This window comes from Schistocerca serialis, chromosome 1, assembly GCF_023864345.2.
Source record: "Schistocerca serialis cubense isolate TAMUIC-IGC-003099 chromosome 1, iqSchSeri2.2, whole genome shotgun sequence".
Classification (NCBI taxonomy): domain Eukaryota; kingdom Metazoa; phylum Arthropoda; class Insecta; order Orthoptera; family Acrididae; genus Schistocerca; species Schistocerca serialis.
The window spans coordinates 329,404,168-329,431,725 of NC_064638.1; the positions used below are offsets into that span (position 1 = coordinate 329,404,168).

At 37.1% G+C, this 27,558-nt stretch overlaps 1 protein-coding gene across 1 annotated transcript in view; it reads left to right on the forward strand.

The window, feature by feature from the left end:
- Positions 1 to 172: 172 nt before the first annotated feature.
- The window catches only part of LOC126469923 (protein furry), a 1,144,124-nt gene continuing 1,116,738 nt past the window's right edge, over positions 173 to 27,558 (forward strand). Inside the window, exons 1-5 of the mRNA XM_050097322.1 lie at positions 173 to 224; positions 19,016 to 19,100; positions 19,735 to 19,782; positions 21,517 to 21,879; positions 22,846 to 23,114. Coding sequence (XP_049953279.1) covers positions 19,055 to 19,100; positions 19,735 to 19,782; positions 21,517 to 21,879; positions 22,846 to 23,114 — 726 coding nt within the window. The 5' untranslated portion in view covers positions 173 to 224; positions 19,016 to 19,054. The remainder of the gene's footprint in view (positions 225 to 19,015; positions 19,101 to 19,734; positions 19,783 to 21,516; positions 21,880 to 22,845; positions 23,115 to 27,558) is intronic.

Consider the following 27,558-nt stretch of genomic DNA (forward strand, 5'->3'; position numbering starts at 1 on the left):
GTAGAACTGGGTCTCTAAGTAGGAACGAATTAGAATATCTTGTTTAAACTAAAGGGATAGAGAATCGACGCGTGATTTTCAATGTAGACAAATCATTACGCCGTCATGTTGGCGATTCTTGCACGCTTCTTGTTTATTTTCCCACATGTGCATCTTTGCGAGTTGCGTCAAAGATAATCCTATGTTGTATGTTTACATTCTGCTGCGGAGAGTACTGTCAATCGGTATGAAGCATTTGCTTTTTTCAGGAAATATGAAAATGAATTTAATTGTATTTGAAAGAAATGAAGACAACATTGCCATTCATAAAAGTTTAGTCTTCACGAACGAATAATAGGGACGGCTGTCAATCAGAATCCTCCCCTGTATTCTGCTTGATACCGAACCCTCACAACTGCAATCTTTCGTTGTTTTTATTCAAATAACTCCATACATTACCAGTCATTATTACTGATGTAGTTTTTTAGGACTGGTACGTTTTTACAGAAGCCCTTCATCACCACAGTTTCTTGAGCTACAAACGTTTTAATGTTTACATGTAGATCTCAACTGATTCAAATTTTCTGAAGTAGCGCTTTTACATTAAAAAATAAAAATTGGTTTTAAGAAGGCTTATATCAAAGCAACTGACTTAATCATTGTTGAGTTTGATGTTTATTAAATGGAAAGTACTCTTTTACGTTAACATATCCTTTAGTTATCCCTTAGTGTACCAGTGAACTTCATGTTCGGTAATTTAAATTGTGATGAAAATTTCAATTACTGTGTGTGTTTTACTGTGGTAATATCTATCAAGATACCTGTTTAGATGCCTATGGAAACGATGTCGTGTTTGAGCCCTAAATCGCACCTGCAGTAAAACCCATTTAATATTCGTGCATATGTTGTTGCTCATATATTAAAATAGATTGTGTTACTTCTACAACATGTTAAACAACGATCGCACATGTGTAAAGTGGAGTCCACGTAATTCAAAACATAAACAGTGTGGCAGACATGACTTAGACAGGTCTCTTGAATGTTTCAGAAAGGAGAAACAAAGTATGGTTTAAATAGTACTTATGAAAGTCAAAGCTTAAGTTAACTCACTATCTAATGCGTAGTTTTAAGTTAATAAACGTTTACACTCTGTTGCAAATTGAAAGAGTCTTCATGGTTTATCTGAGATGGAACTTCCCATCAGTTTAATACTGTGGGGCCTTCCATGATACCAGACAGTGATCTTCGCTATTTGTGGTCAGAGTAATGTCATCAGGATATGTAAAAAAGCCACAGTGACTAATTGAAGCCATGAAGTAATTAAGCACAGCTCAGTATGTTAAGGATAAAGGTGTGTTTGAAACTTTCCCCCACCCCCCAAACACACACACGCAAAAAAAAAAAAAAAAAAACACATGTGGTGCCTGTCACCCTTTAATGAGTTTAATGTTGATGAAGTGCTCAGGTATATTTAATGGTCAATAGCCACGATTCAGATAAAGTGAGACAGAAATTGCATTTGACACTTTTGCAGAGCTCTTGATACAAATTTTCATCTTTTAAAACAAGTCTTTTATAACAAAGGACAAAATGAAGAAGGTATCGAGTTTGTATGTTAATGAGAAGAATCAATAATGGTTTTTATCCGAAAGTGCACCATGTACACACAATCCAAAAAAGATGTTGACAGCAATTGGAAAACTAGGCCTTAAAATATGTGGTATGGTTACACGCTTATGTTGTTTTTTTTGTATTACGTGTTGTTAAGTGTTTTAAATGTCACATCTTCGTCAACAAAATATTTTAGCGCATTATCGTTGAACATTTGCAATGTATTTTGTGCATGTCCACACAGACACATAAGTGCTGGAGAGCAGAAAATGCATATTAACATTGCAACACTCACTAGTTTCTGAATTATTCATTTGTTCCTATGAATGGTTCAGAGTAAATTCAGAGCAGCTGAAATGAAGCACTTTTCATACGTCTTCCATAACTACTTATTGAATGGTAGAGGGCAGTGAACATTTGCCCCCAATATCTTACTGTAAGTGTTATTGGTGTGTGACCTGTTTGAACTACATATAGTCTTTGTTAATAAAGCATTTGCTTTGACTGTCAGGGAAACTACTACCAATGTTTATGAAGCTACCCGTGTTCCTTTGTCCACAATAGTCTTTCTGTGCAACTGCCTTAATTTCTGCATAACTACTGAAACCTAATATTCATGTGCACCTGCTTAATGGTCAGCAGATAGCCATATTTCAAATTAATTTGTTGTTTGAATGTAAAATAAGTCATTCCAATTCCGTAAGATTTATCACACACACACACACACACACACACACACACACACACACACACACACACACACACTCTCAATCTCTGAGAGCACACATTCTCTGTCCCTGTATGCTATCAGTCTATCCTTTATTTTATTTCCCCCACAACAATTCCGTTTCCATACTACTACATTAGTTAGTTGATTTACCCAGCTCATATTTGTATTTTCTTCTGATCTATACTGTTTATTATCTTTCTTTCACCTTCATTGTAAGGCTATGCTGCAAAAAAATACTTTTAGAAAAGACTTCCAAGCAACTGAACTTGTATTTGATGTTAACAAGTTTTTCATTCTTAGGAGAAAACTTTTCTTGGCTTTGCTAATCTTCATTTTATATTCCCATTATTTATACCACCATCACTGACCAAATAGCAAAGCTCATCTACTACTTTTATTGGCTAATTTCCCCAGCATCATATGACCAATTTTGACTATTTTCCATCAGGCCTACCCCAGTTGTATTTTTATTGCTGTTCATATTACAACAGCTTATAGACACTATTCACCATTTTAGTGTTCCAAGTCTTTTGCTGTCTGTCAGATTTGCATCACCATAACAAACTGTAAAGATTGGATTTCATTTCCTTGAACATTAATTTGTTTTCCATGTTTCTCTTTAGTTTCTACTATTCCTTGCTCTGTATTTACAGTACATACACATACACTAGTGTACACACAACCTTGATTCACTCTTTTTGCTGCTGCTACCCCTTTTTTATGTCCTCTTATAACTGCAACTGAGTTTTTGTACAAGTTGTAGATAAAATTTTGCTCCCTATATTTTATTCTTGATAACTTCAAAACTCCAATTAGCGTTCCATGCAACATCACAAGAATCTTTTTCTAGGTTTACAAATAGTGTAAATGTGAATTTTAAACAGTCAAAAGTCCAAGATGAAATAATAAAAAATCTAGGATGGAATAATATTATTGTAAATGAGGATTTGTCTTTCTTGATCATACCTTCTAAGACAAATCATTGGGTCAGTATTGCTTATGTTCCAACATTTCCATAAAACTCAAATTGATGTCTTACAGGTCCACTTCTGTCACACATTACATTCTCCTGTAGTGTCAGTCATAGCAAATAAAAATGAGCCCATAACTCACAGTTGCATGTGAAGTTGATATTTATGAATTTCATGAACATCATCAACATACAAAGGTTACTACTCACCACATGGACAAGGCATTGAGTCGCAGACAGCACAATGAGAAAAAGTGTTCAGATATTAATGTTTTCGTACAGAGTTTTTCTTCTGCAGTAGAAAACACTTCAAGACAACTCTCACATATCCGCAAGGAAAGGGACCAATGTATGCAGAGAAAGAACACTCTTCTTACTATGTTGATGAGCCCACCCCTTCCCAGTCAAGAATGCTACACAAAATTTACATTTGCATTTTTTTAAAGTTAAAAGCCTCCACTCTTCTCTGAGAGTGCTGGATAGTTAAGTTTAAAAAGTTCTGTTTCAAAATATATTTGTGACACTTAAATTTTTACTCTAAACATTTTTCATGTTAGGCCTATATTACTTTCTCTGCTGATTACATAGAAATTGTAGTACTGAGGATGTTAATGGTTCAACCATCACTAACAACAAATATTAACATTGTATCTATGTAGTCATCTACAGAAAGTATTAAGAGGGTAATAGTGAAGTTACTCAAGAAAATGTGATGTTCATGAAGAGTCCAGGATGAAATAACAACTACCACCCCTTGCAGTATAAAACACACACACACACACACACACACGGCCTTGTGTGTGTAACCCCTTACTATAGGGATTGGAATGAAGAGGTTAGAAATTGAATAATTTCTGATATGCTAATGAATACTTGACGGTTTAACAGCTGCTTACAATCTGCAACACTCGTGGTCGTGCGGTAGCGTTCTCTCTTCCCGCGCCCGGGTTCGATTCCCAGCGGGGCCAGGGATTTTCTCTGCCTCGTGATGACTGGGTGTTGTGTAATGTCCTTAGGTTAGTTAGGTTTAAGTAGTTCTAAGTTCTAGGGGACTGATGAGCATAGATGTTAAGTCCCATAGTGCTCAGAGCCAATCTGCAACAAAAAATCAGTCAAATACTGAAGGTGCTCTACAATATTCTGGTGGTTTGTGAACCACTTTTCATCTAAGCCATTTACTTCACAACTACTGAATACTGATAGGGCATTTATTCTGAATGGCATTTAACACAGCCTTAATATTTAATGGAACAGGTACTTGTCCTCTGTTACAATGATGTTAACTAAAATAAGGAAGTATGCCCAGCCATAAGGTAAAGAACCCTGTAAAAAATCACGTTCACAAATGCAGTACTAATGAGTGGCTTAAAAGACATAAGGTGGGATATTTGACTCAAAGTTCAAATCATTATCCTAAAATACTGATCATCATATTTTGTTTCATTGAGCATAGCAGCTTGAATCTAATCTTACATCAAGCCCTGAAACAAAAGATGATTATAGTTAATCTTCACTCTAATGTTGTTGTTATTGATGGAGCACAAGGTCAATTGGACAGTGATGTGGAAGGAAGTATGTGTAGCAGTTTTCAGTGGAACTCACCAGACATTTGCTGTAAAAGATTTAGGGAACCAGAGATAATCTGAATCATTATTGTTTGATGGGAATTTTAAGTGTTTCTCCCAGATACAGTTACTTTGTGCTAAACATGGCACCATCTCATTCAGTACTTGAGCTGTTTTATACAAACTATATTTACTGATTTCCCTCTACTTCTATTCACAACTTTCATTATGAAAATGGGTCAGAAGAATAGTCAGATTTGTAATGCCTACTACCTGTCTTGTGTTATATAAATGAGATTACATTATTTCATTTTTACTGATAACCATACAATTTATCAGATCTGCATTTACATAACTCTGCAGTTCACAACTGAATCAGCCGAGCATTTGGCAGAGTGCTCATTGAGGCACTTTCAGACTATTCCTCTACCATTTCTCTCAGATAGCGTCTGAGGAAAAAAATAACACGTTAATATGAGGGTTGCCCAAAAAGTAATCCACCTCTTTTTGTTTCTTCAACAATTCTTTATTGAACATAATGAGAATTACACACACGAATGAATGGTATTTTATCTGCACACCATATTTTTCCACGTAATCCTTCTCCCATTCTATGGCCTTCCTTCAGTGTGAAACGAGGGCGTGTATGTCCTGCTGGTACCAATCCTTGTTTTGATGGTGCAGTGAGTGCTTCACTGTGTGAATCACCTCCTCATCGTCCTCCAAATGTCTTCCACGAGTGACATCCTTTAATGGCCCAAACAAGTGGAAGTTCCGAGGGCGTTTTGAGTTTTTTAAATGTATTGACATATGCTACTGAATTTATGGTACTGCCTCTTGGCATCATACTAAGAGAATCACACTTTCGCAGTCCCAGAACACGGGGATCACAACCTTACTGATGGAAGCATTTTCTTTGAATTTTTTTTTTTTTTTTTTCTTCTGTGGTGAGTGGGAATGGTGCCATTCCATCATCTATCATTTTGTTTCAGACTCAAAATGGTTGAACCCAAGTTTCATCACATGTCACAATCCGGGACAAGAAGAACTCCCCCACAGCTTCAGGGTGTTGCAGCAAATCAAGACAATGTTTCTTCTGTGCAATTTGTGATCTACTGTTATACACTGTGGGACCCATCTTGCACACACTTTTGTATATCCAAGAGTGTGTATAATTGGTTCCACACCTCCTATGCTGATTGACAGATGCAGCACCAACTGCAGACTCGTAATGCATCTGTCCTCGTGAATGACAGCATCAGCTCGATGCAACATGTCAGGTGTGACAGCCGTGGATGGTCTCCCCAACTGTTGCAATTCATAGAGCTCCACCAAACCGCCTTCTGCCCTCCATGCCCATTGGCTGACTACTTCTGTCAGCAGCAGACACTCCATAGACTTTGCACAAGTGTTTGTGAAAATTCCCCACATTTTCTTTCTCTGCAGTGAGAAATTCAATAACAGCACATTGCTTGTAACATACATCGCCTACAAATGCCATTTTGAAACTGTCCTGCAGCTACGCTATCTGTTGGAAGTGACAGAAACTTGACACATTCATTCAGGAGACTTCAAGTAATACATAAGTAATATTTTGCATTCATAGCATGGTTTTTGGCTGAGAAAAAAAAAATGCGGTGCATTACTTTCTGGGCAACCCTCATATTTCCAGGCGAGCTGTGATTTTTCATATTTTATTGTGATGGCCATTTCAGCAGAATGTTTTGACATCTGGTGGAGAAGACTAGTGATTGAAATTTTGGTGAAAGATCTCACTACAATGAAAAATCCTTTATTTTTGTAACTGCCACCCCAACTCATTTATCATACCTGTGACACACACTCCCCTATTTCACTATGATAGAAACCATCTATGCTTCTGTGATTTTTTTTATATGTATATATTGTCTATAAATATTATCTGTTAAGGATTCTGTACCCTACAACTATACTGCAGAAGAGGACGGGCAAGCGTAACATAGACAGTCCCTTTAGTAAATTTGTTGCTTGTTCTTAGTGTTCTGCCAGTTAAACACAGTCTTTAATTTGGCTTCCTCATTGCAATTTTAATGCAATGGCTCCTGTGTAAATTGTTCACAGTTCAGGTTAAGAATATCAGCAGGCTTATAATACTTTGCTGGAGAACCTCAGATATGACTTCGGTTTCACTAGATGGCTTCCCATCAGTTTTCTGACTCAAATTCCGTTGTGTAGCTGAGGTGAAACTCCATAGGCTTACAGTTGGATTTAAATCTGCTTGTGAGGAATGGTGCCTTCTGGGAATGTAGCAATATAAAGTAAATTAAAGATCCCCTGTTAATTGAACTGTTTATTTCATGTGTATAAAGAGCCAGTTGTTCTTCACGATAGTGTTATTTTTCTGAATCTTTGCTGATGATGTGCCAGTATATTGTATTCTTCAAGATATTTTGTAATGTTGGAACACAGTATATATTCTAAAACACTACTACAAAATGTTGTTACAGGTGATTTTTTTCCCCCTTTATTCCCAGAACAAAGGAAAAGCCTGTATGAGGTTAGGTAACTGCGTTTTGAATATCAGAGGTATTGACAAACACACAGTTGTGTAGTGAAGAAAAGTCATAGACTTAGTTTTTGGACAAAGTCATTTGTCAGAGGGCTCTGAGGACAAGACTGTTTTCCAGTAAAAGAACAACATACTGGTTTTTCTGTGAGGTGCCCTTATAGATCCGTACACTTTGTTCAACATTTTTCCAATGAATATATTTCATCCATGAAAAACAATTCTAGAAGGTGTTTTAAAATACCAAACTACAGCATCCATTACCTTTCCTTTTAACTCAAAATATTTTCAGCCACAAATTTCATTAGTTATGGGAGTAAGTCGTCGTTTGAAGATGTCAAGTTTTGAGGAAAGGGTGGATGTTCCAGCAATTTTTCCTTCACATCACACAGTTCTCCTGTCGTGACAGGATTTTTGTCACAGGTGCACTGTCCAGAAGATATAACTTTTTTTTGTACTTGACAATACAGGAATTTTATCTTTTTTTTTCAATCTGTTTGGTTCAGAAAACTTTGGATGAATCCATTTTGCATCTGGAACACATTTGCCATAATCTTTTGGAAGTTGAAGTCAATTTTGTTATCTTTGATGCAAACTACTTAGTTTCTACGTGCTACATTGGCTGCTGTTTTATTTCTGGAGTGAACTAATAGAACCACATTTCATCTAAAGTAACATATCAGTGAAATGAGAAATTTGTTTTTATTGTTGCTCCAGTCAGCATTCAACAAATGTGACAGCCATCTTTCAAAAAGGTTTTTCATAGTCAATTCTGTACATAAAATTTACTACACCTTTCATTTTGATGTGACTGAGGTGTCAGCAATTTCATTCTCTTTAATCATCAGTTTTCCAGAATCCTTCGTCCCAAATTATTGCTGACATGGATTGAGCATAAAAATATTCCCTCTTCCAGAAACCTCTTTGAAAACTGCGTGAAGATGTAGTCAGTGGTTCTTGCTTCAAATAGATATTTGTTGATAAAAATGGGATGACTTCTAGAAATGGTGATAGGGACTTAAACCTTCTGTTTCAGTGTCATATATTAATACAAATGTGCAGGGAACATACAGTGGTTACAGAGATAAACAGTTGTAAAGGATTTTGGTGCACTTCCACTTAGTGGTTGAGTGTCGTGGGTCGATAGCTGTGCCATTCATTTGATAGGGGAAGGAAATCCAATAAGTACTTACAGCTTTTATGAAATTCATTAGCTGTTAAATGTCATAAAAATTCTAAGTGCTTGGTGAACTTTCTTTCAATATAAAAATGAATTCCATAGCATCGGACCCCCTCCTCTGCTCGCAGCCAGCATGTGGAAATACACCAGCTTAAATTTACGTTATCAGGTAAAGTGTCACCTTTATAAATGTCTTCATCACAAACTAAAATGAAATGTATATTGTGACAAGTCTACAATTTAATAAAAAATGTCAAAAGAAGAATATCATTCCTGATTATGGAAGCATAAAAGTAATTAAAACTTTGCTGGAAGTTAGAGCTAAACCAATGTCCGCTAATAAATTTCATAAAATGTGCAGCTGCTTGGTGAATTTCCATCTTCTGCAAAATGTAAAATGCCTTTTTCTCTTTGTTGCAACACAAACTGTAGATACTCAGTATGTAATTTGATGGGAATTCACAAACTTGCTAAAACTTTTCAGAGAGGAACTGTTTTATACTTAGTACAGAGGCTCAGAAACTCAAATTTCAGATGTCTTGTGTATTAACTCTCAATCAATCAGTTACTCTTTAGCATCATTAAAATGGTTTAGCTGTTACAGTATAATAATAGGTATTCTTTTCTGAGACAGGAGACCACCAAAGACTTGATATCTGTGAAATATATATGACTTTTTGGAAATGTTAAGGAGTAGGCAATGTTTACAACAGCCTACATCACTTTATTTTCAAGTGAGGGAGAAAATTTAGTTTCTCAACTGTTACATTTTGTAATCATTATTTTAGGGAAATAATTTTGTAGTATCACAGGCTCCCGTTATAGCTGTGATTGTGCCACATTTTGTATCCATCTATGTATCTGTCAACTTCTGGATTGATTGCAAGCACTACTAGACATTTTAGACGTATTTTATTCCCAGAATTTCTGAGTAGAATCAGTATGTGTGTTTTGTTATATGTGCTTTTTCTTTGATCATACGGACTTCATATTGTTTATTATGCATTGCCGAACCACAAATTTATTTTATAACCACAGTAGTCTGATTTTGCATTTATTCCTATTCTTTGCCTTATTTCATAATCTATCACTTCATGTCATAATTTTTAAAAATAATAGAACATTTACTTATTTGTCCTGCCCCCTCTCACAACACACAAAATATATTTTTATGTTCATATTCAGTGCTCTGTCTCTACTCTAAACAATAGGTGGTTTTCTTAATCTTTTCATTGCCTGATTTACTTATAGGATTTTCCCTGATATCTTTAATTGCTTTTGTGTTTTTCTTCAAAATTTGCTTTCCAAAGTATCCATAAAAACCCATGTATGCACAAATCAAGTGTTACGTGATGAGACAAGTGATGCATGTGGTTGTTTCATGTTATGAGACCAGGTGAGGTGGTACATTGGTAAAGTACTATACTCACATTCAGGAAGACAATGGTTCAAATACTCATCCAACCATCCAGATTAGATGCTCTCTAATTTCCATAAATCACCTAAGATGGAATTTGGGATGTTTCCATTGAAAGGACATGACTGATCTCATTCCTCATCCTTCCCCAGCCAGAACTTGTGTTCTGTTTCTCATGACCTTATTCTAGATGGGACGTTAAAACCTAATCTTCCTTTGTATATTTTGTAAGGAAATGTTTTAGAATGAACATCAATATTAACCATGTATGTTTAATGAGAAGCGGTAGTTTCTCATGTTAATGTAAGATATTATAAAAATAATTCACTTCTTATGAAAAGGACCAATAACGTGAACTCTCTTGAAATCAAGCAGTAGTTCCTTTTACCATCAGTAGACATCTGTTTCTAAAGAAAATTGTTTCGTGAATCTATTATGTGATGTACTTGCATTTCTGCCATTACAAATTTTTATGTACTATCTCCTTGAAAGTTTTTAATGTGCATTTAAACTTGTCAGCTAATTTATGTATTCCTGTTTTTTGAGAATGTTTTCTGCAAGCAGTACAATATCCATTTACTCTTTTTTAATGTGATTATTTTTTGCAATTCTGTCTATAAAATCAATTTTTGTGGAAACCTGGCAGGTGTAACATAATGTCCTGTTTCTATCTCAAAAGAAAGACTGATGCATAAAGTTGCAATAATAATAATTTTAATGACTGTAATACCAACATTCTCTCAATATCCTATGGCCATTATTTGTGTTAATAGCCAGCCCTTGTTTTACAAGGCTAGTAGAGAGCAAGCAATGGGAACACATCTAATGTCTAAAAAATCTATCGTTGAGATGTCATATGAAGTAGTTAGAAAATAAGTCATCTATGAAAAAATGTATAAGAAGTAATGTGCAAAGGGAATTTGAATAAAGATTTACAGGAAACAAAAGAAGAAGAAGTAGAAAGCAAGTGTTGTTTTCTCTTTTTCTGTATTTTGTTTCGTGTAGACGTCACAGCATATGACATGTAGCTACAATGAAGTTTTTCAACACAATATTTCAAATATTTTTCTTTCCAAAAACCTTCCAAAGAAATAACAATTTATACCAGTAAAAGTGTCATAACCTTATCAAAATATTTGATTGCAATATAAATCTATGTATTAAATATACTGTATGCTACCAACCAAGATGGTGAAATAGTGAGATATTTTGCAGCTAGGATTCAATAACTTGTAACAGTATGTGTAGCTGACAGATTGGAAAATTGTTGTTTTAGATATGGTTAAACAATGAAACAGGTCATCTCTTCGGATCAGAACTTTAAGTTTCACGTATCAGTATTTGTTAATAAAGACACACCATAACTATGATAACAACAAATTAAAACTTTATGCATGACCAAGACTCATACCCAACTCCTACCTGTCATAAATAGGGCTGGTACTAGTTGGCCCATACAAGCACAGCATGGAAACAAGCTTGAAGCTTCAACATGTCGCTGCCTGCTGTGTTTTACTTCTAATCCCCACAAGTTCTCCTAACATGCTGACTGCCAGTTACAGAGAAATAGGGTGCTATCCATAGAGTTACTTAATTGCAGCCTTAAAGTTGTAATTGTCATTATTCTTCTGTTGGTGGAGTTTATACCATTTTATGATTTCTGATCATTTCAAGCTGTGTGCCAGATAAGGAGTCAAACTCCTCATGACTGTGGAGTGCTACCACACTCAAGCACACAATTTGGATACATCATAAATGCTCAAAATAGCATAGATTCCAACCAGAGCAGATGAATGTCATCCTTATTGTGAAATAACAACAATGTAGGAAAAGATAGATTGCGTCTTACTGTAAATAAGAGACGTCAAGTTGCAGACAGGCACGATTAAAAGAAACTCACATATAGCTTTTGGCCACTGTCTTTGACAGTAAAGAGAGACACACAAGCAACATTCACACACTCATACACACACAAGCAGGCACACCTCACACACACACAACTGCCAACTCCAGCATCTCGGGCCAGAATGCAACATAATATGGGATGCAAGCAGCAATCTGGATGTGGTGGGGAAGTGGAAGGGATAGTAGTGTACAGGTGGGGAGAGAGATGAACACTGTCTGGTGGAGTGTGCAAGGACTAGACTGCCAACAGGTGCAGTGTCAGGGGGTTTGGGGGCAGAGAGATGGGGGGAAAAGAAACAAACGAGGAGAGGAATGGGTAAAAATGGGCACATGCATTGGCAGAGGGCTGCAAATAAACAGGGTGGGAGACAAGAATAGGTGGAGATGATAAGAGAGAGGGGTGGAAACTATTGGGTGGAGGATGTGGGGACAGTATGTAACTGTAGGTTGAGGCTGGGATAATTATGGGAGTGGAGAATGTATTGTAGGATAACTCCCACCTGCGCAGTTTAGAAAAACTGGTGGTGGAGGCGAGGATGCAGACAGCTCAGGTAGTGAAGTAGCCATTGAAATCATGTGTGTTATGTTCAGCTGCATGCTGTGCCACAGGGTGGTTTACTTTGCTCTGTGTCACAGGGTGGTCTACTTTGCTCTTGGCTGCAGTTTGGTGGTGGCCATTCATCTTGGTGGATACCTGGTTGGTAATACACTTGATTTCAATGGCTGCTTCACTATCAGAGCCATCAGGATCCTTCCCTCCACCACCAGCTTTTCTGAACTGTGCAGATAGGAGTTATCCTTACAACACATACTTTGCTCCCATAATTATCCCAGCCTCAACCACCCACACACTCCACCCAACAGTTTCCACCCCTTCTGTCCTATCATCTCCTCCCCATTCTCTTCTGCCACCCTCTTTATTTGCAGCTTTCTGCCAATGCACCTGCCCATTTGTCCCCACTCGTCTCCTTGTTTGTTCCTTTTTCTCCCACCTCCCTGCCCCACAACTTCCTGACACTGTGCCTGTTGGCAGTCTAGTCCCTGCACAGTTCATGAGACAGCGTTCATCTCTTTCCCCACTTGTACACCGCCATCCCTTCCCCATACCGAATGAGGTGCTGCAGTGGTTAGCACACTGGACTCGCATTTGGGAGGACAATGGTTTAATCCCGCTTTTGGCCATCCTGATTTAGTTTTCCATGATTTCCCTAAATCTCTTCAGGCAAATGCCGGGATGATTCCTTTGAAAAAGGCACGGCTGACTTCCTTCCCCATACTTCCCTAATCCAATGAGACCGATGAACTCACTGTTTGGTCTCCTCCCCCAAAAACACCCCCCCCCCTCTCCCTCATCCCTTCCCCTTCCTCACCCCATCCAGATTGCTGCTTGCATCTCTCGTGATGTTGCCTTCTGATTCTGGCCCAAGATGCTGGAGTTGGTGGTCATGTGTGTGTGAGGCATGCTTGCTTAGGTGTGCGTGCGTGCACGCGAGCGCTCGTGTGTGTGTGTGTGTGTGTGTGTGTGTGTGTGTGTGTGTGTGTGTGTGACCTTACTGACAAAGGTTGTGGCCAAAAGCTATATGTAAGTGTCTTTTAATCGTGCCTGTCTGCAATTTGACATGTCTTCTGTACATAAGTAGCAATATATCTTTTCCTACATTGTTGATATTCGTACCTGGAGTTTCTGATGTTTGGTGTTGTGGAATAATTCACTTTTATGTTCTAGATGCAGTGCAATGTAATGCAAATATGTTGAAATCAAGTCTTTACTATTAAAAGGAGATCAATGAGTTGGTATGAAGGAAATATGGGGACTCAAACATAGGAAGAAAATATATTTTTTGGCATTGACTTTTTAGTTTCAAAAATAGCTATCAGAATGACGATGTCATCAGATGGTCTCTTGAAATTTTTCTTTGATAGGGCCAATGAGAAACACAACATGGGATCAATTTCATGAGCATAAAGCATGCTTTCAGTGTTTAATATAATGCTCGTATTACTTGTGAAAATGATATTCTGTCATTATTAGATTTTTTTAATGTTTTCACTGTTTGAAGGACTTTCTAATTTCAAACTGACTTAAACAATACTCCAGGTATCGCTATTTTATTGACAAAGGAACTCCTCCTCATGTGTAGACTGTGGGTTTGAATTCACATGGGAACTGAATGGAGAACTCAGCGAGGCTCTCCCATGGAACTGTAGGGTGTGCAAAACAAACAAGAGAATTGCTAAATAGGAGGAAAAGATTTGTGCCCTTCAGGCTGAAATAGATCATGCAAAATTTGAGCTAGATAGATTGAAGGAGGGATTATGGGATCTGGGCAAAGAGGACAAACAGTGGGCAAGGGGGGAACAGCTCGTCTACTTCATCTGCATTTGAGCTTACAGTATCAAACAAATTTGATTTGTTATTTGAAGTAAGTAAGAAGGGAAGAGCCTCATCCACCTGTAGGTCCCAGTAGGGTGCAGCAGAGTTGCAGGTTCGTAGGAAAAGCGATTAGGAAGAAAACAGTCTTGCTGCAAGGTAGTAGTCATGGGATTGGTGTAGGACAGATGGTACTGAATAAATTAGGAACAAGGTACCAGGTCACAAGTTTTGTGAAGCCGAGTGCTAGCTCAGCCACATGACGGAGGACATAAGGAATTTGTGCAAAGGTTCTGGCAAAGAGGATCAGGTTACTGTAGTAGATGGAGCAGAGAACAGCCTGGCTGAGGACAGTAATTACAGTATTAGGGGTGACCTGGATGAAATACGAGTATCAGCTATACACACAAATATGAGTTTTGTGGAGTTCCTGAAGTGCCATGACCAGCCCAGGGCGAACACCGCTGTGAGCCACATGAACACTGGGTTGAGAAGCTGACTGAAAAGAAATCCTATATGAGCACAGTGTCTGTTGCTACAGGTGGAGATGGGAATACACTAGATACAGCCTGCAAAGGGAAAGAGAGAGGTTGGCTGAGCTTCTTGCAGATAATGTTCTGGAGCGGAGGGGGGGGGGGGGGGAGGGGGGGCACTATTACATAAAACAAACCCTGTCGTTACTGGTGTCAGTGTCAGAGATGTACCTTTTACAGGATATAATCGGGATTCAGACACCCTGTTTTGAAAGAAGTCAGAATAACAGAAGAGCTCCACAAAATGCTTAAGAATGCACAGAATACTAAGGTTAACTTATTTCAGCAAAATATTAAGAGGATTGAGAAATAAGGCAGAAGAGCTTCTTGACTGTTCAGAAAATTAAGAGAGCTCTAAAAAGATAGAAAACCTATGCCTGTATGAGCACCACATTATCACCGAGTTACGTAAGTTACAAGTAAAGCATTACTCTCTAGGAGCTTACTCATGGAAACTAATATGGGAGGAGGAGTTACTACATGTATCAAAACAGAACACAAGTTCATAAACATTCAAACAAGTAGATTTTTTAGTGACAGCTCATATAAGTGTGTGCTTCTCAGTTAATACTGAAAAATAGTTTACTTTTATTGTAACTGTATATAGATCCCCACTGGGAAATCTTGAACTGTTTATGAGGAATCTGGAATCCTTACTGTGCTATCTGTCAGGCAACCGCAAGCTTATTCTGTGGTTACTTTAATGTAGATTTTCGAAGGATTCTGATAGGAAAAATGATCTGGAAATCTTAATTGGATCCCACAATTTGATCTTGGTAATTAACTTATCAACATGGTTGGATCTAATTGATAATGTTTTCTTTGGTGAAGTTCAGAACAAGAAAATATCTGTTTATCTAATAACAAATGCTCTCTTTTTATCATGATGCACAGCTAGTTAGGATCAATAACGTAGTGCCTTGCAATATGAATATTCCTCTGTTGAAATCAGTTAAAATACTTAATAACTCAAGAACAAGTGTTTTCAAGAATGCTTTCTTATGGGTGATCTGGGATGAAGTTTATAATGAATTAAATGCTAACATAAAATTTAATCTGTTCCATGATACATTCATAAAGTTATTTGAAAATAGTTTTTCACATAAGCTAATCATGAAGAACATTAAACAGACATGCAAAAGAACTGTGACTCACTAGGGGGATTAAAGTACCCTGTGAAAGGAAAATGGAAATTTATCTGTTGGTAAGAAAGAGTAGAGATCCTGTAGTAATTGAACACTACTAAAACTACATGAAATTTCTAAGAACATTTATTAAAAATCAAGAAACATGCACATAATGTCAGAAATTAGTAATTTTGACAACAGACCCAAGGTTATGTGGAGTTTAGTGAAATAAGAGACAGGACAACCACTCACAGAGCATAACAACATGACTACTGAACTGAATGGAAAGGCTATAAATGAGGAGTCACAGGTAGCAAATATGTTTAATAGTCATTTCTTAAATGTAATGGAAAGTATAGGGACAAGAAGTCCAAGAGAAAAATCACAACAGCATGCTAAAAAAGTAACACTCACAATATTGGGTCATATGAATGTGTCATGAACTTCTACTGAAACTAAGAAAATTATACATTCTCTTAAAAATAAACACGCATCTGGTTTTGATGGTGTTTCCAATAGAACACTAAGGATTTGTCCCCATATAATAAGCCTGGTCTTATCTGGATTATGTAATACATCATTAGTTCAAGGCATTTTTCCAGAGAGACTGAAATATGCTGTTGTCAAATCCCTATTCAAGAAAGGTGATAGGAGAGATGTCAATAGCTACAAACCTGTTTCACTGCTGACACCATTTTCCATAATTTTAGAGAAAGTGGTGTGTTTTAGAATAGTATCTCACCATGCAACAATAGGATGCATATCCTCAGCAAATCACAGTTTGGGTTTGAGAACAGTAGCACTACTGAGAAAGTGATTTACATGTTCATTAACCAAATTCTGCAAGTGTTAAATAATAAAATAGTACCGGTTGGTATTTTCTGTGACTTTATCCAAGGCCTTTAACTGCATATACCACAATATTTTCTTAGATAAACTGAAATTTTATGTGATTGATGGTATAGCCAACCAGTGAAAATGAAATGAAATGTCGTATGGCTAGGGCCTCCCGTTGGGTAGACCGTTCGCCTGGTGCAGGTCTTTCAAGTTGACGCCACTTCGGCAACCTGCGCGTCGATGGGGATGAAATGATGGTGATTAGGACAACACAACACCCAGTCCCTGAGCGGAGAAAATCTCCGACCCAGCCGGGAATCGAACCCGGGACCTTAGGATTGACATTCCGTCACGCTGACCACTCAGCTACCAGGATAGCCAACCAGTGGATAACGTCTTATCAAACCTAAAGAATGCAGTAAGTTGTACTTAGTAGTTCATCCAATGTAGTTCATGTACATAATTCTCAACTCCGTCCGAAGAGGCCATGAAGGCCCAACGGTACCGACTGGCCACAGTGTCATCCTCAGCCCACAGGCATCATTGGATGCAGATATGGAGGGGCATGTAGTCAGCACGCCGCTCTCCCGGCCATATGTCAGTTTACGAGACCGGAGCCGCTACTTATCAATCAAGTAGCTTCTCAGTTTGCCTCACAAGGGCTGAGTGCACCCCACTTGCCAACAGCGCTCGGCAGACCGGATGGTCACCTGTCCATGTGCTAGCCCAGCCCAACAGTGTTTAACTTCGTTAATCTGACAGGAACCGGTGTTACCACTGCGGCAAGGCCATTGGCCACGTGATTCTGACTAGGGAGAAATCACATGTGGGTTTCCCCAAGTTTCAGTCTTTGGTCCAATATCACTCTTCATATATGTAAATGATCATCCATGTAATGTACAGTAACCAGAATCAGTTGTTTTTGCAGATGACACTAGTATTGAATCAGTCCAAGCGTAGGTACAGAAACAAAAGAAATGGTAAACACTTTTCTTAAAAGTATCATTGAATGGTTTTCTAAAAATACACAACATTTTCAGTTGCTATGACGATGATAAGTGTTATACACCCTGAGGAAATAGTAAACAGGATGGAAGCTTCAAAATACTTGGGTGTCCATATTGATGAGTATTTAAACCTGAAAAAGCACATTTTGGAACTCCTAAAACAATTTAGTTAAGCCACATTTGCACTTGGGATTATTCATATCTTGGGGAGAGATGAATCAGTAAGTTGACATATTTTGCATATTTACATTCAATAATGTCATTTGTTAAAATGTTTTGGGGAAACTTCTTTAAGAAAGAACGTCTTCATAGCTCTCAAATATGCTGTAGTAATAATATGTAGTGCTCACCCTTGATCATCATGTAGACATCTGTTTAAGGAGTTGAATATTCTGACTACTGCTTCACAGTATATTTATTCCCACACGAAGTTTGTTGTAAATAATCCACCACAGTTCAAAAGGAACAATGATGTTCAGAATGACCATACCAGAAGGAAAAATGAAATTAATTATTCCACATTAAGGTTTCTTTAGCACAAAAGGGGTACCCAGTGCTGCAATAAAATTTTTTGATCGCTTGCTCAGTAATATAAAATGTCTGACAGACAGCAAGTAAAATTTGAAAACAAACTAAAAATCTTTCTCCTTGACAACTCACTCCATACTGTAGAAGAATTTCTTATTGTAATGTACAAAAGGTAGTGGGTAGGAATTTCTAGTTCACATGTATATATTTAAAAAAAAAAAAAACCTTAAAAATGTTCAGCATGTATCCATTTTTACAAATTGATTTGTGATATGAATGTGAAATGACTCATTCTATATCATTGTGATTAACTATGCAAGATGATCCATTGAACAGTGCAAGATGATCCATCAAACATTAAACTAACTCAGATAAACTTGAGTTGTTTCTGGTAATGTTTGTGTTTGAACAGAAGTGGATTTGTAATGGGTAGAGGTGGAAAAAGAGGGGGGGGGGGGGGGGACACTTACTATCACTTAGGATTTGTGGATATGGCCATTCCTGTTTAATTATTGTGCCTTATACTTATGAATCAGACTCCAGTTTTCTTCATTTGTTCAGTTTTTATTATTTGGTAATTTTATTTTTCTTGTTGGTAGCAGCTATCATGATTTTATACTGGACAAGGTATTGAAGCATTCTTAATTTTTCATGAAATTTTATTTTTAATTATTTATTAGTTCTTTTAATGTGTGTTTTTGTATTTTCAGATTATGCCGACACAAATGATCTGAAGGTATAATCTCACAATGCTTCTTCATTGGGAGGAAGGCACAAATGACAGTGAGACAGAAGGTAAAGAGCATACAACAAGCCGCTTACAGCCGTACTTTTTACTACTTTGCTTTGACTACTTCTGTTGTAAGAATATTTGTTGTCTTTGAGGACACAGGAGTTAGTAAGTTAACATGTTTTCATTCATTGATGTCTTGTGGAATAATATTCTGAGATGTCTCCTCACTTAGAAAAAAAGTATTCATTGAACAAAAGAAAGTAATTAGAATTATGTGTGGGGTGCACACACGTATATCTTGTAGGTTTCACTTTAAGCAGCTAGGAATATTAGACACAGCCTAACAGTGCATTTATTCAGTTATGAAGTTTGTTATCAACAATTCATCTGAATTTGAGAGTAAGAGAGATATTCACAGGTGAAACACTAGAGAGAAAAATGATACGCACTACTCTTTTAATGAATATAACTATGACTCAGAAAATGGTGAAATATGCAGCTATAAAACCATTTGTCTGTCTACCCAAGAAATGAAATGTCTGGCAGATATCATAAGTTTATTGTCAATATGATTTGTGAAATAAGTGGCTAACTGTTTAAAATGCTTAGTTTGTAGAGAATTAGCTTCACAAAGAAATTAAGTATAGCAAATAAATGATAACCCTATGGAATACTTACTACACTTTAATTTTGCAGGCCAGGAAAATGGTGATGGAGAAACAACAGGAACTGGAAACACTTCAGGTAAGTCTAATCTTTTTTCAAGCAGCAGAGCTTCGAAAATGTTGAAACACCTTGATTATTTCCATCTTAGCTAATAATTTATTTTATGAAACAATGAATTTGTTTATTACACACATCACTACAATATGAAATACTGTTTCATAATGTGCATTATGGACTGCCAGCAAAAAAGTGATTGTAGCATAGCATACCTAACACAATTAACTGCCTTGTGGGGCTTCCCACAGCCCAGTCCAATACCTGGCAGTCCATGTGAAAACTCACTGCACACAAACATCAGGTTTGTAAGAATAGCTTTTTTTTCATATTATGAACTAGATAGAAAGTTATAAATTTCAGTTTTTCTTTTTTGCTCTACCTTTCCAACTCGTCATTGAATTATGTTGTCATTACTGATATGCTCAATATATTTCTCACTCTTTCGCATTAATATTATTATGTTAACAGAATGGCTTCCTGAACTCTATGAAATCACTGTTGAAGATTTTGACGGATTTAGCTGAAAATTTGTTTTATGCAATGTTATTCCATTTTTTGAGTGTGTCCACTTTCTTCTGTGGACACAACACTGTGATAAGCAATGTAAACAAGTTATCTCAAATATACTGTGTGTTATCAGCAAGCGTCTTTATGAAGTGCATTACCATCAAAGTTATCAGTGGATCGATAGTTGTCAAACCACAGATTATTTCAGAGTATTCAAAATGCAAGGATACATTTCAGATGGTTTTTGCAGGCAGATGCGATTTTGTTTTCAGTTTCTTGTTTAGTAAGTAGTGGTACTACAATTACATACAGTTTAGTAGTTTTGTTTACATTTAAATATGTTATATCTCTGTATACTTTCAGAATATTGTTTCTTTGCTGACATTTTCATAGCATTTTGAGTAATTAAGTGCAGTGGTGTGTACTTCAGAATTCATTGATTTCATAAAATTTGATGAAAAACTTGCTTTGAAACAGTACGTAATGAATTATATTCTAGTTTTACAGTTAAGATCTTAGAAAAGAGCAGCATAATACTGGCAGCAGTTATTATAGTTTTATTAAAAATACAGTATAACTGATCTTTATGTGGGAGTTATGCCAATAATTTCCTAAGCATTCGGTTTACTGTCCTAGATCTCAACAAGTGGAGTAGTGCCAGGGAAAACGTGCATGTACTTTTGTGACATCAGAAGTAAACAGGAAGTGTTGCCTCTGCTGGTTCGTTTTACATAGTACAACAATATTTTTTATTGCTTGGGGTTGAGTACAATTGGTAAAATAGTTAAAATGCGTTGTCAAAAAAACAAAGTCCTCCTATACAGCAAAAGAATCTGAAGATTGACGTTTCTGACAGTTGACACTGGTTATTTGTAAAAAGAATTGAGGTTGTGTTGGAAATTGTTTTCAGTGCGAAATGTATATTTTGAAAAAGATTTAAGTCATTCCCTGCTTATTACTCCAAAAGCCTCATTTTGGTTTATTGTAATGATATTGAATAATTACCTATGAGTTTTCAGTTATGTGTTTATACTATTAGATACTGATTGTTGTTTATTTTTCTATAATTGACGCTGATGCAACAGTGAATCATTTATTAATTTTATACTGAAATGAGACCATTTATTTCTTTCCTGCATAGTGGCCTCAGTTAAAAGTTTTGAGAGATTAGTTTCACATAATTCCTTTTATATTCTTTTTTTATTTTTTATTTTTCAAGTGATTCATTTTAGTATTTTAATGTTGTAGAGGAGGCAGATAACACATCTCAAGCTGGAACAGGGAATACTTCTGCACCAGTGGCAGCAACAGCAGCAACAACTGTGTTGACTGCAGGATCTACTAGCCAGGCAGGATCTGGTTCAGCAGGCAGTGCTGTGTCTGTTTCCAATGATGGAGATGTTGCTACAGTACCAGTAACAGTTGGACAGGATTCTAACAGGAGTTCTGAAGCACCTACTGCAGATGTCAGTGAAAGCCACTCAATTGGGGAGAGTGGTGGAACAGTCCACCAGTGTACTGCTGGCAGTGATATATTGTGGGCCCCTGTTGGTGACTCACCAGGGGCTCATCCAAATGTGTCAATTCATGCTTCCTCAGCAGCAACGTCAGGTAAGAAAAATAAATGAAGTAATTACAACTTTAGTACTTTGAAAAACCAAATTTTAATTTTATTTTAATCAGTAACTAGGTTGGCAGATCAGTTTTCCATGACTGTGTTAAAACAAAGCCTATATCTATGTACTCTTTGATGCCTGATGTTGAGCACTAATGACTCAAATCACATCACCAATAAATTAATGTCATAAAATTAATAGTATATATTACATATAGGAATTACTATTATTTAGTTATTAAAGTACCAAGAATAAAAAAGAAATATTTATAGTTAGAACTGTTAGATATACAACAATCTTGATTGTAGTTTCATTTTGGAAATACATTTTGTTCTAGTTTCTCAAGATGCTATGTACCCTTTCACACCAGTTTTGTTCTGGTGGTTCTGTACAGTTACTTGAAATATTATTATTATTTTTTTTTTTTCACCATGTCAATATCACATAAGGTTTTTCGTATGAAATGTAACATAACAAAACCATTGTTTGTCATACATTTGCTTAAAAAATAAATAAATAAATGAAAATGAAAAGAAGTTTAAACATTTGCATTTCCAAACTCTGGGAGTATTTTATGTTATTGTAAAGTAGCTTCAGTGTTATTCATTAAAAACTGCATAAAGAATGTGAAAGTCTTATCTATGTTGCCTTCTTCCTCCCTTGCTCAATGCATACAAACCATACAGATGTATGCCAATAGTGCTGGCTACGCAGAACTCTTTGGTCTCTCTATTGATCTAGTAAGCCTAATTTAATATAGTCTGTTTATTAATAAGCTTACATGTTTTAACATTTTCTTTCCTTTACAATGCACAAACCAAATTTTATTTTTCCTTTGAATTTCAATATGTATGAGTGGTAGAAAATTAAACTTTGTATGACAGTGAAAAGTTTATTCTAGAAACCACACAAACTTTTAAGACACTTTCCCTCTAAAAGTATGATGGGTTTGTTGTTTCAGGAGAGAGCAACAAATCAATAACATCATTAACAGTAACAACAATCACAACTACCTCATTATCATCAAATGCAACAGTAGCTGCAGCAGCATCAGTAACATCAGGTTGTTCAGTTTTGCCGTGGGGAGCACACAAAGAGCGCTCTCCATATCCTCCTTGTGTCAACATTGACATGGATATCCGACCAGGAGAGTTTGTGATGCGAACTATCTTTGCTGAGTTTACTGTGCAGGCAGAGAGAAAGATGGAAGCAGTCATGGCGGAGCCACCGGTATGAATTATTATTGCTTGTTCATCTTATGGCTTTGCTAAATTTTTAATTTGTTCTGTTACACACAACACCATTCATCAAATTCCTGAGGAAAATTGAATTTATAAGCTGTAAGATGAAAGAAAGTATAGTGGGTAAAATAGAAAACTGAAAAAAGGTAAATATAAGTGGTTTGAGAGGTAAAGCTATTTGTGAGACAGTTTATTTGCTTCCTGAAATTGTAGAAGCTTGGAAGTCTTGTCATACTTTAAACTTCTAAATCTTATTTTTTATATTTAATTTTGGTATTCTCTCTGCCTCACATGTTTTCTTATGTATTTTTGATAAAAATTGAAATTTCTATTGTAATATCTTTTTTCAGTAGATAGTCTCATTTCTTACATTGCCTTCGTGTCACTAAATTTTCATATTCTGTTCAACAATGTACTTAGTATTGTACTCTTAGGAGCATCAAGTTTCCTTAAATAATTGTATATAAATGTTGCAGTCATCTTCTGTATCAGTTATTACATTATTACTCTAAAGCTAGTGATAAGGTATTTGGGTTCTTACCTTTTTATCCATTCATTGTTGTTGCTAGTGTTTACTATTTTGCCATTTGTTCCGTCAGATAGAAAGCTTGCGGTCTTACCAATTGTGCTCTTCATTATTTTTCATCTTTTCCAAGTGTGTTTGTTGATTCGTAAAGATTTTGAGGTGGTTCTAAATTAAGTGCACAGAACATCATGGGATTAGATTTTCACATTTGTATGTGTTTATTAACGTTACCTGTCACAATAATGAACAGCTGTAGATAAGTGTAAATATTCAACAATTCAGTAAACTTACACACAAGTGGCAAAAATCAATAATGACATACACTATGTGATCAAAAGTATCTGGACATCCCCAAAAACACGTTTTTCATATTAGGTGCTTTGTGCTGCTACCTACTGCCAGGTACTCCATATCAGCAACCTCGGCAGTCATTAGACATCGTGAGAGAGCAGAATGGGGTGCTCCACGGAACTCATGGACTTTGAACGTGATCAGATGATTGGGTGTCACTTGTGTCATACATCTGTACGCGAGATTTCCACACTCCTAAACATCCCTATGTCCACTTTTTCTGATGTGATAGTGAAGTGGAAACATGAAGGGACACATACAGCACAAAAGCGTTACAGGCCAACCTCATCTGTTGACTGACAGAGACCATGGACAGTTGAAAAGGGTCGTAATGTGTAATAGGCAGACATCTATCCAAAACATCACACAGGAATTCCAAACTGCATCAGAATCCACTGCAAGTACTGTGACAGTCAGGAAGGAGGTGAGAAAAATCAGATTTCATGGTTGAGCGGCTGCTCATAAGCCACACATCACACTGGTAAATGCGAAACGACGCCTTGCTTGCTGTAAGGAGCTTAAAAATTGGACAACTAAACAGTGCAAAAACATTGTGTGGAGTGTCAAATCATGGTACACAAGTTGGCGATCCGATGGCAAGGTGTGGGTATGTCAAATGCCCAGTGAATGTCATCTACAGCATGTGTAGCGCCAATAGTAAACTTCAGAGACGGTGGTGCTATGTGTGGTCATGTTTTCATGGAGGGGGCTCACACCCCTTGTTGTTTTGCATGGCACTATCACAGCACAGGACTACATTGATGTTTTAAACACCTTCTTACTTCCCACTGTTGAAGAGCAATTCGAAGATGGCGATTGCATCTTTCAACACAATTGAGCACCTGTTCATAATGCACGGGCTGTGACAAAGTGGTTACCTGACAATAACATCCTTGTAATGGACTGGCCTGCACAGAGTCCTGACCTTAATCGTATAGAACACCTTTGGGATGTTTTGGAACACCGATTTTGTGCCAGGCCTCACTGACCTGCATCGATACATATCCTGAGTGCAGCACTCCATGAAGAATGGGCTGCCATTCCCCAAGAAATGTTCCAGCACCTGATTGAACATATGCCTGCGAGAGTGGAAGCTGTCGTCAAGGCTAAGGGTGGGCAAACATCATATTGAATTCCAGCATTACCGATGGAGGGCACCATGAACTTGTATGTCATTTTCAGCCTGGATACTTTTGATCACATAGTGTAGCACTAGATCACTTGAAAATTAGCTGATAAATATTACTTCAGAGAATGTGGTTAGGGCCTGGAGTACTGGGTCTTTTGCAGCTGAGGGTTAGTTGGGCTGACACAAATTTATTAATTCAATTAAAAAAAAAAAAAAAATTCCTGGCTCAAATTTCATTAACAAGTCATTGGATCTGATGCCAGTTTGGAACATGTGACATTCTTGGAGTGAGCCAGGTGGCAGATATGAGAACCTGAGCCATTCTATCAAGCATTCTTTCCATGCTCCATATGTGAATGGAACAGGAAGAAACCCTAAGAACTGTAACAATGGGATGTCCCCTCTGCCATGCACCTCATGGTGGTTTGCAGAGTATAGATGTAGGTGTAGAGGTAGACCAGCACAATGTTGGTAGCAATGAGAGTACACATCTCTCAACTGCTGAGATTATGAGGCCAATAGAAAGTGCAAGCTCTCTTGCCCTGAAACAGAGATCTGTGTAACTAACATGATCTCACTTGAATTAAGACCACTGGTTGACAACATTTAAAACCACACTAAAAGACATTCAGTGGAGCAGTACTCTAAAACTTAAGCAGAAATGTGATGAATGGTCATTAAATAGAGACTTAAAAATTTCTGGCATCAGTAAATCAAAAATGTGAAGGTAACATGCACTACTATTTAGAAACAGTGTTCACAGCAAATTAGTTGTGTGTGTAACATATTACCATATACCTATTTAGTTTACACTCAGTAGTGGCTGCTTTCTAAGCTACAACCAAGCTATGTAAGGTAGAACACCCACTTACTATTTGTCACCTTCAGTGATCTTCACATCACTTAAAACTGTGCCAGTAGCCACATATCATAAGATATCTCTCAACTGTCATGTGATAATGCTCTTATGCTAGTCAGTGCCAGGCAGTGCTGAATCTAGGTTTCCAGTGTAGGGTAGGTACTTAACTTCTTTATAACTAAATAGGCATTAGCCTGATCAGCAATAACCGTAAAACCCAGCATACTTCAGTAGTCTTAGTAGCTATCACTGGAAGGATCAGAACAGTTTTCGCTGTAGGATTTTCCTGATGAGAGCTCAAGAGAGCCACTGAGGAAAGCAGATATCACTGATAATGAACGCAGGTCCATTGTCCCTTACGCACAATACAAGTGAACGTCTTAATAAATATGAATATAATAGAAAGAAACATTCCACATGGGAAAAATATATTTAAAAAAATGCTGTGACTTACCAAACACACCGTGTGTGTGTGTTTGCGTGTTTTTTATTGTGTCTATCTACCAGTGCTTTCCTGTTTGGTAAGTCACAGCATCTTTTTTTAATACATCTTAATAAATATGTACATGTGTGTGCAGTAAACAGAACCAACAAATATATGAGAAGTTCATGTGACACAGCCAGTAAGGATGTCATTCCTTAGAAACAACCATTACACATTATGGCAAAACCTGAGACAAAAACTGGTCATCACACGATGAAGATGTGAAATAAATATGCAGATGTGTGTTCCATACACAAGCTGTACCAAAACATGATGAGAATACTCAACACAAATGAAGCAGCCATAACAGTATGCATGCATGTTCCTCCAATATACAGACAACCACCAAGATTAAAATAAATTGATAAAATGCTGCCAGCCAAACTCACAGTGGTGCAGCCAGTCTTGATTCAACTACTGCTCAAGATTCCACACACTACACAAGCAAGACTTACTGATCATTTACTCCCAGATGATGTGCAAAACTCATTTCCCCATCAGTAAAACTTACTGCTCATATCATGCAACTACTGGCATAGGGAATCAGTTCAAGATTTCATCTGGATTCACAAAGATCTCAAAACAATGGCTAATACAAGACAAGACCAAACAGACAATCTATTAGTAACCAATCCTCCACTTGATTTCCATGGAGAAAATGAATGAAACATAACCATCCCAGATCAACAACCACATGTTTTGCGGAACTCACAAGTGGGCCAAAACCAACTTCACAAGACAAGATACAAATTGATTTGGAACACATACACTCACCGAACTCACCATGGAACTACTCAGAGGTCAACTTACTGGTGCCTGCACTGGCAAATGAGCGCTACACTGCTGCTTACAGAACATGAATGATGCTAGTGGGTGCTTTCGCAGTCCACAAGTGAGTTACCGTGCCACTAGACACCTGAAAGAAATACCTCAAAAAGACTTGCACTTCTAATAGTATACTACACAGTATCTGTCTCCATGCCAATTTCATTGTGCATCAGTAAAGCCACTAGGCGAGTGGTGCAATTTCTGATATATGAAACCAGTACAAGAATTCAACCAATTCCACACTTGAGGATCTCAG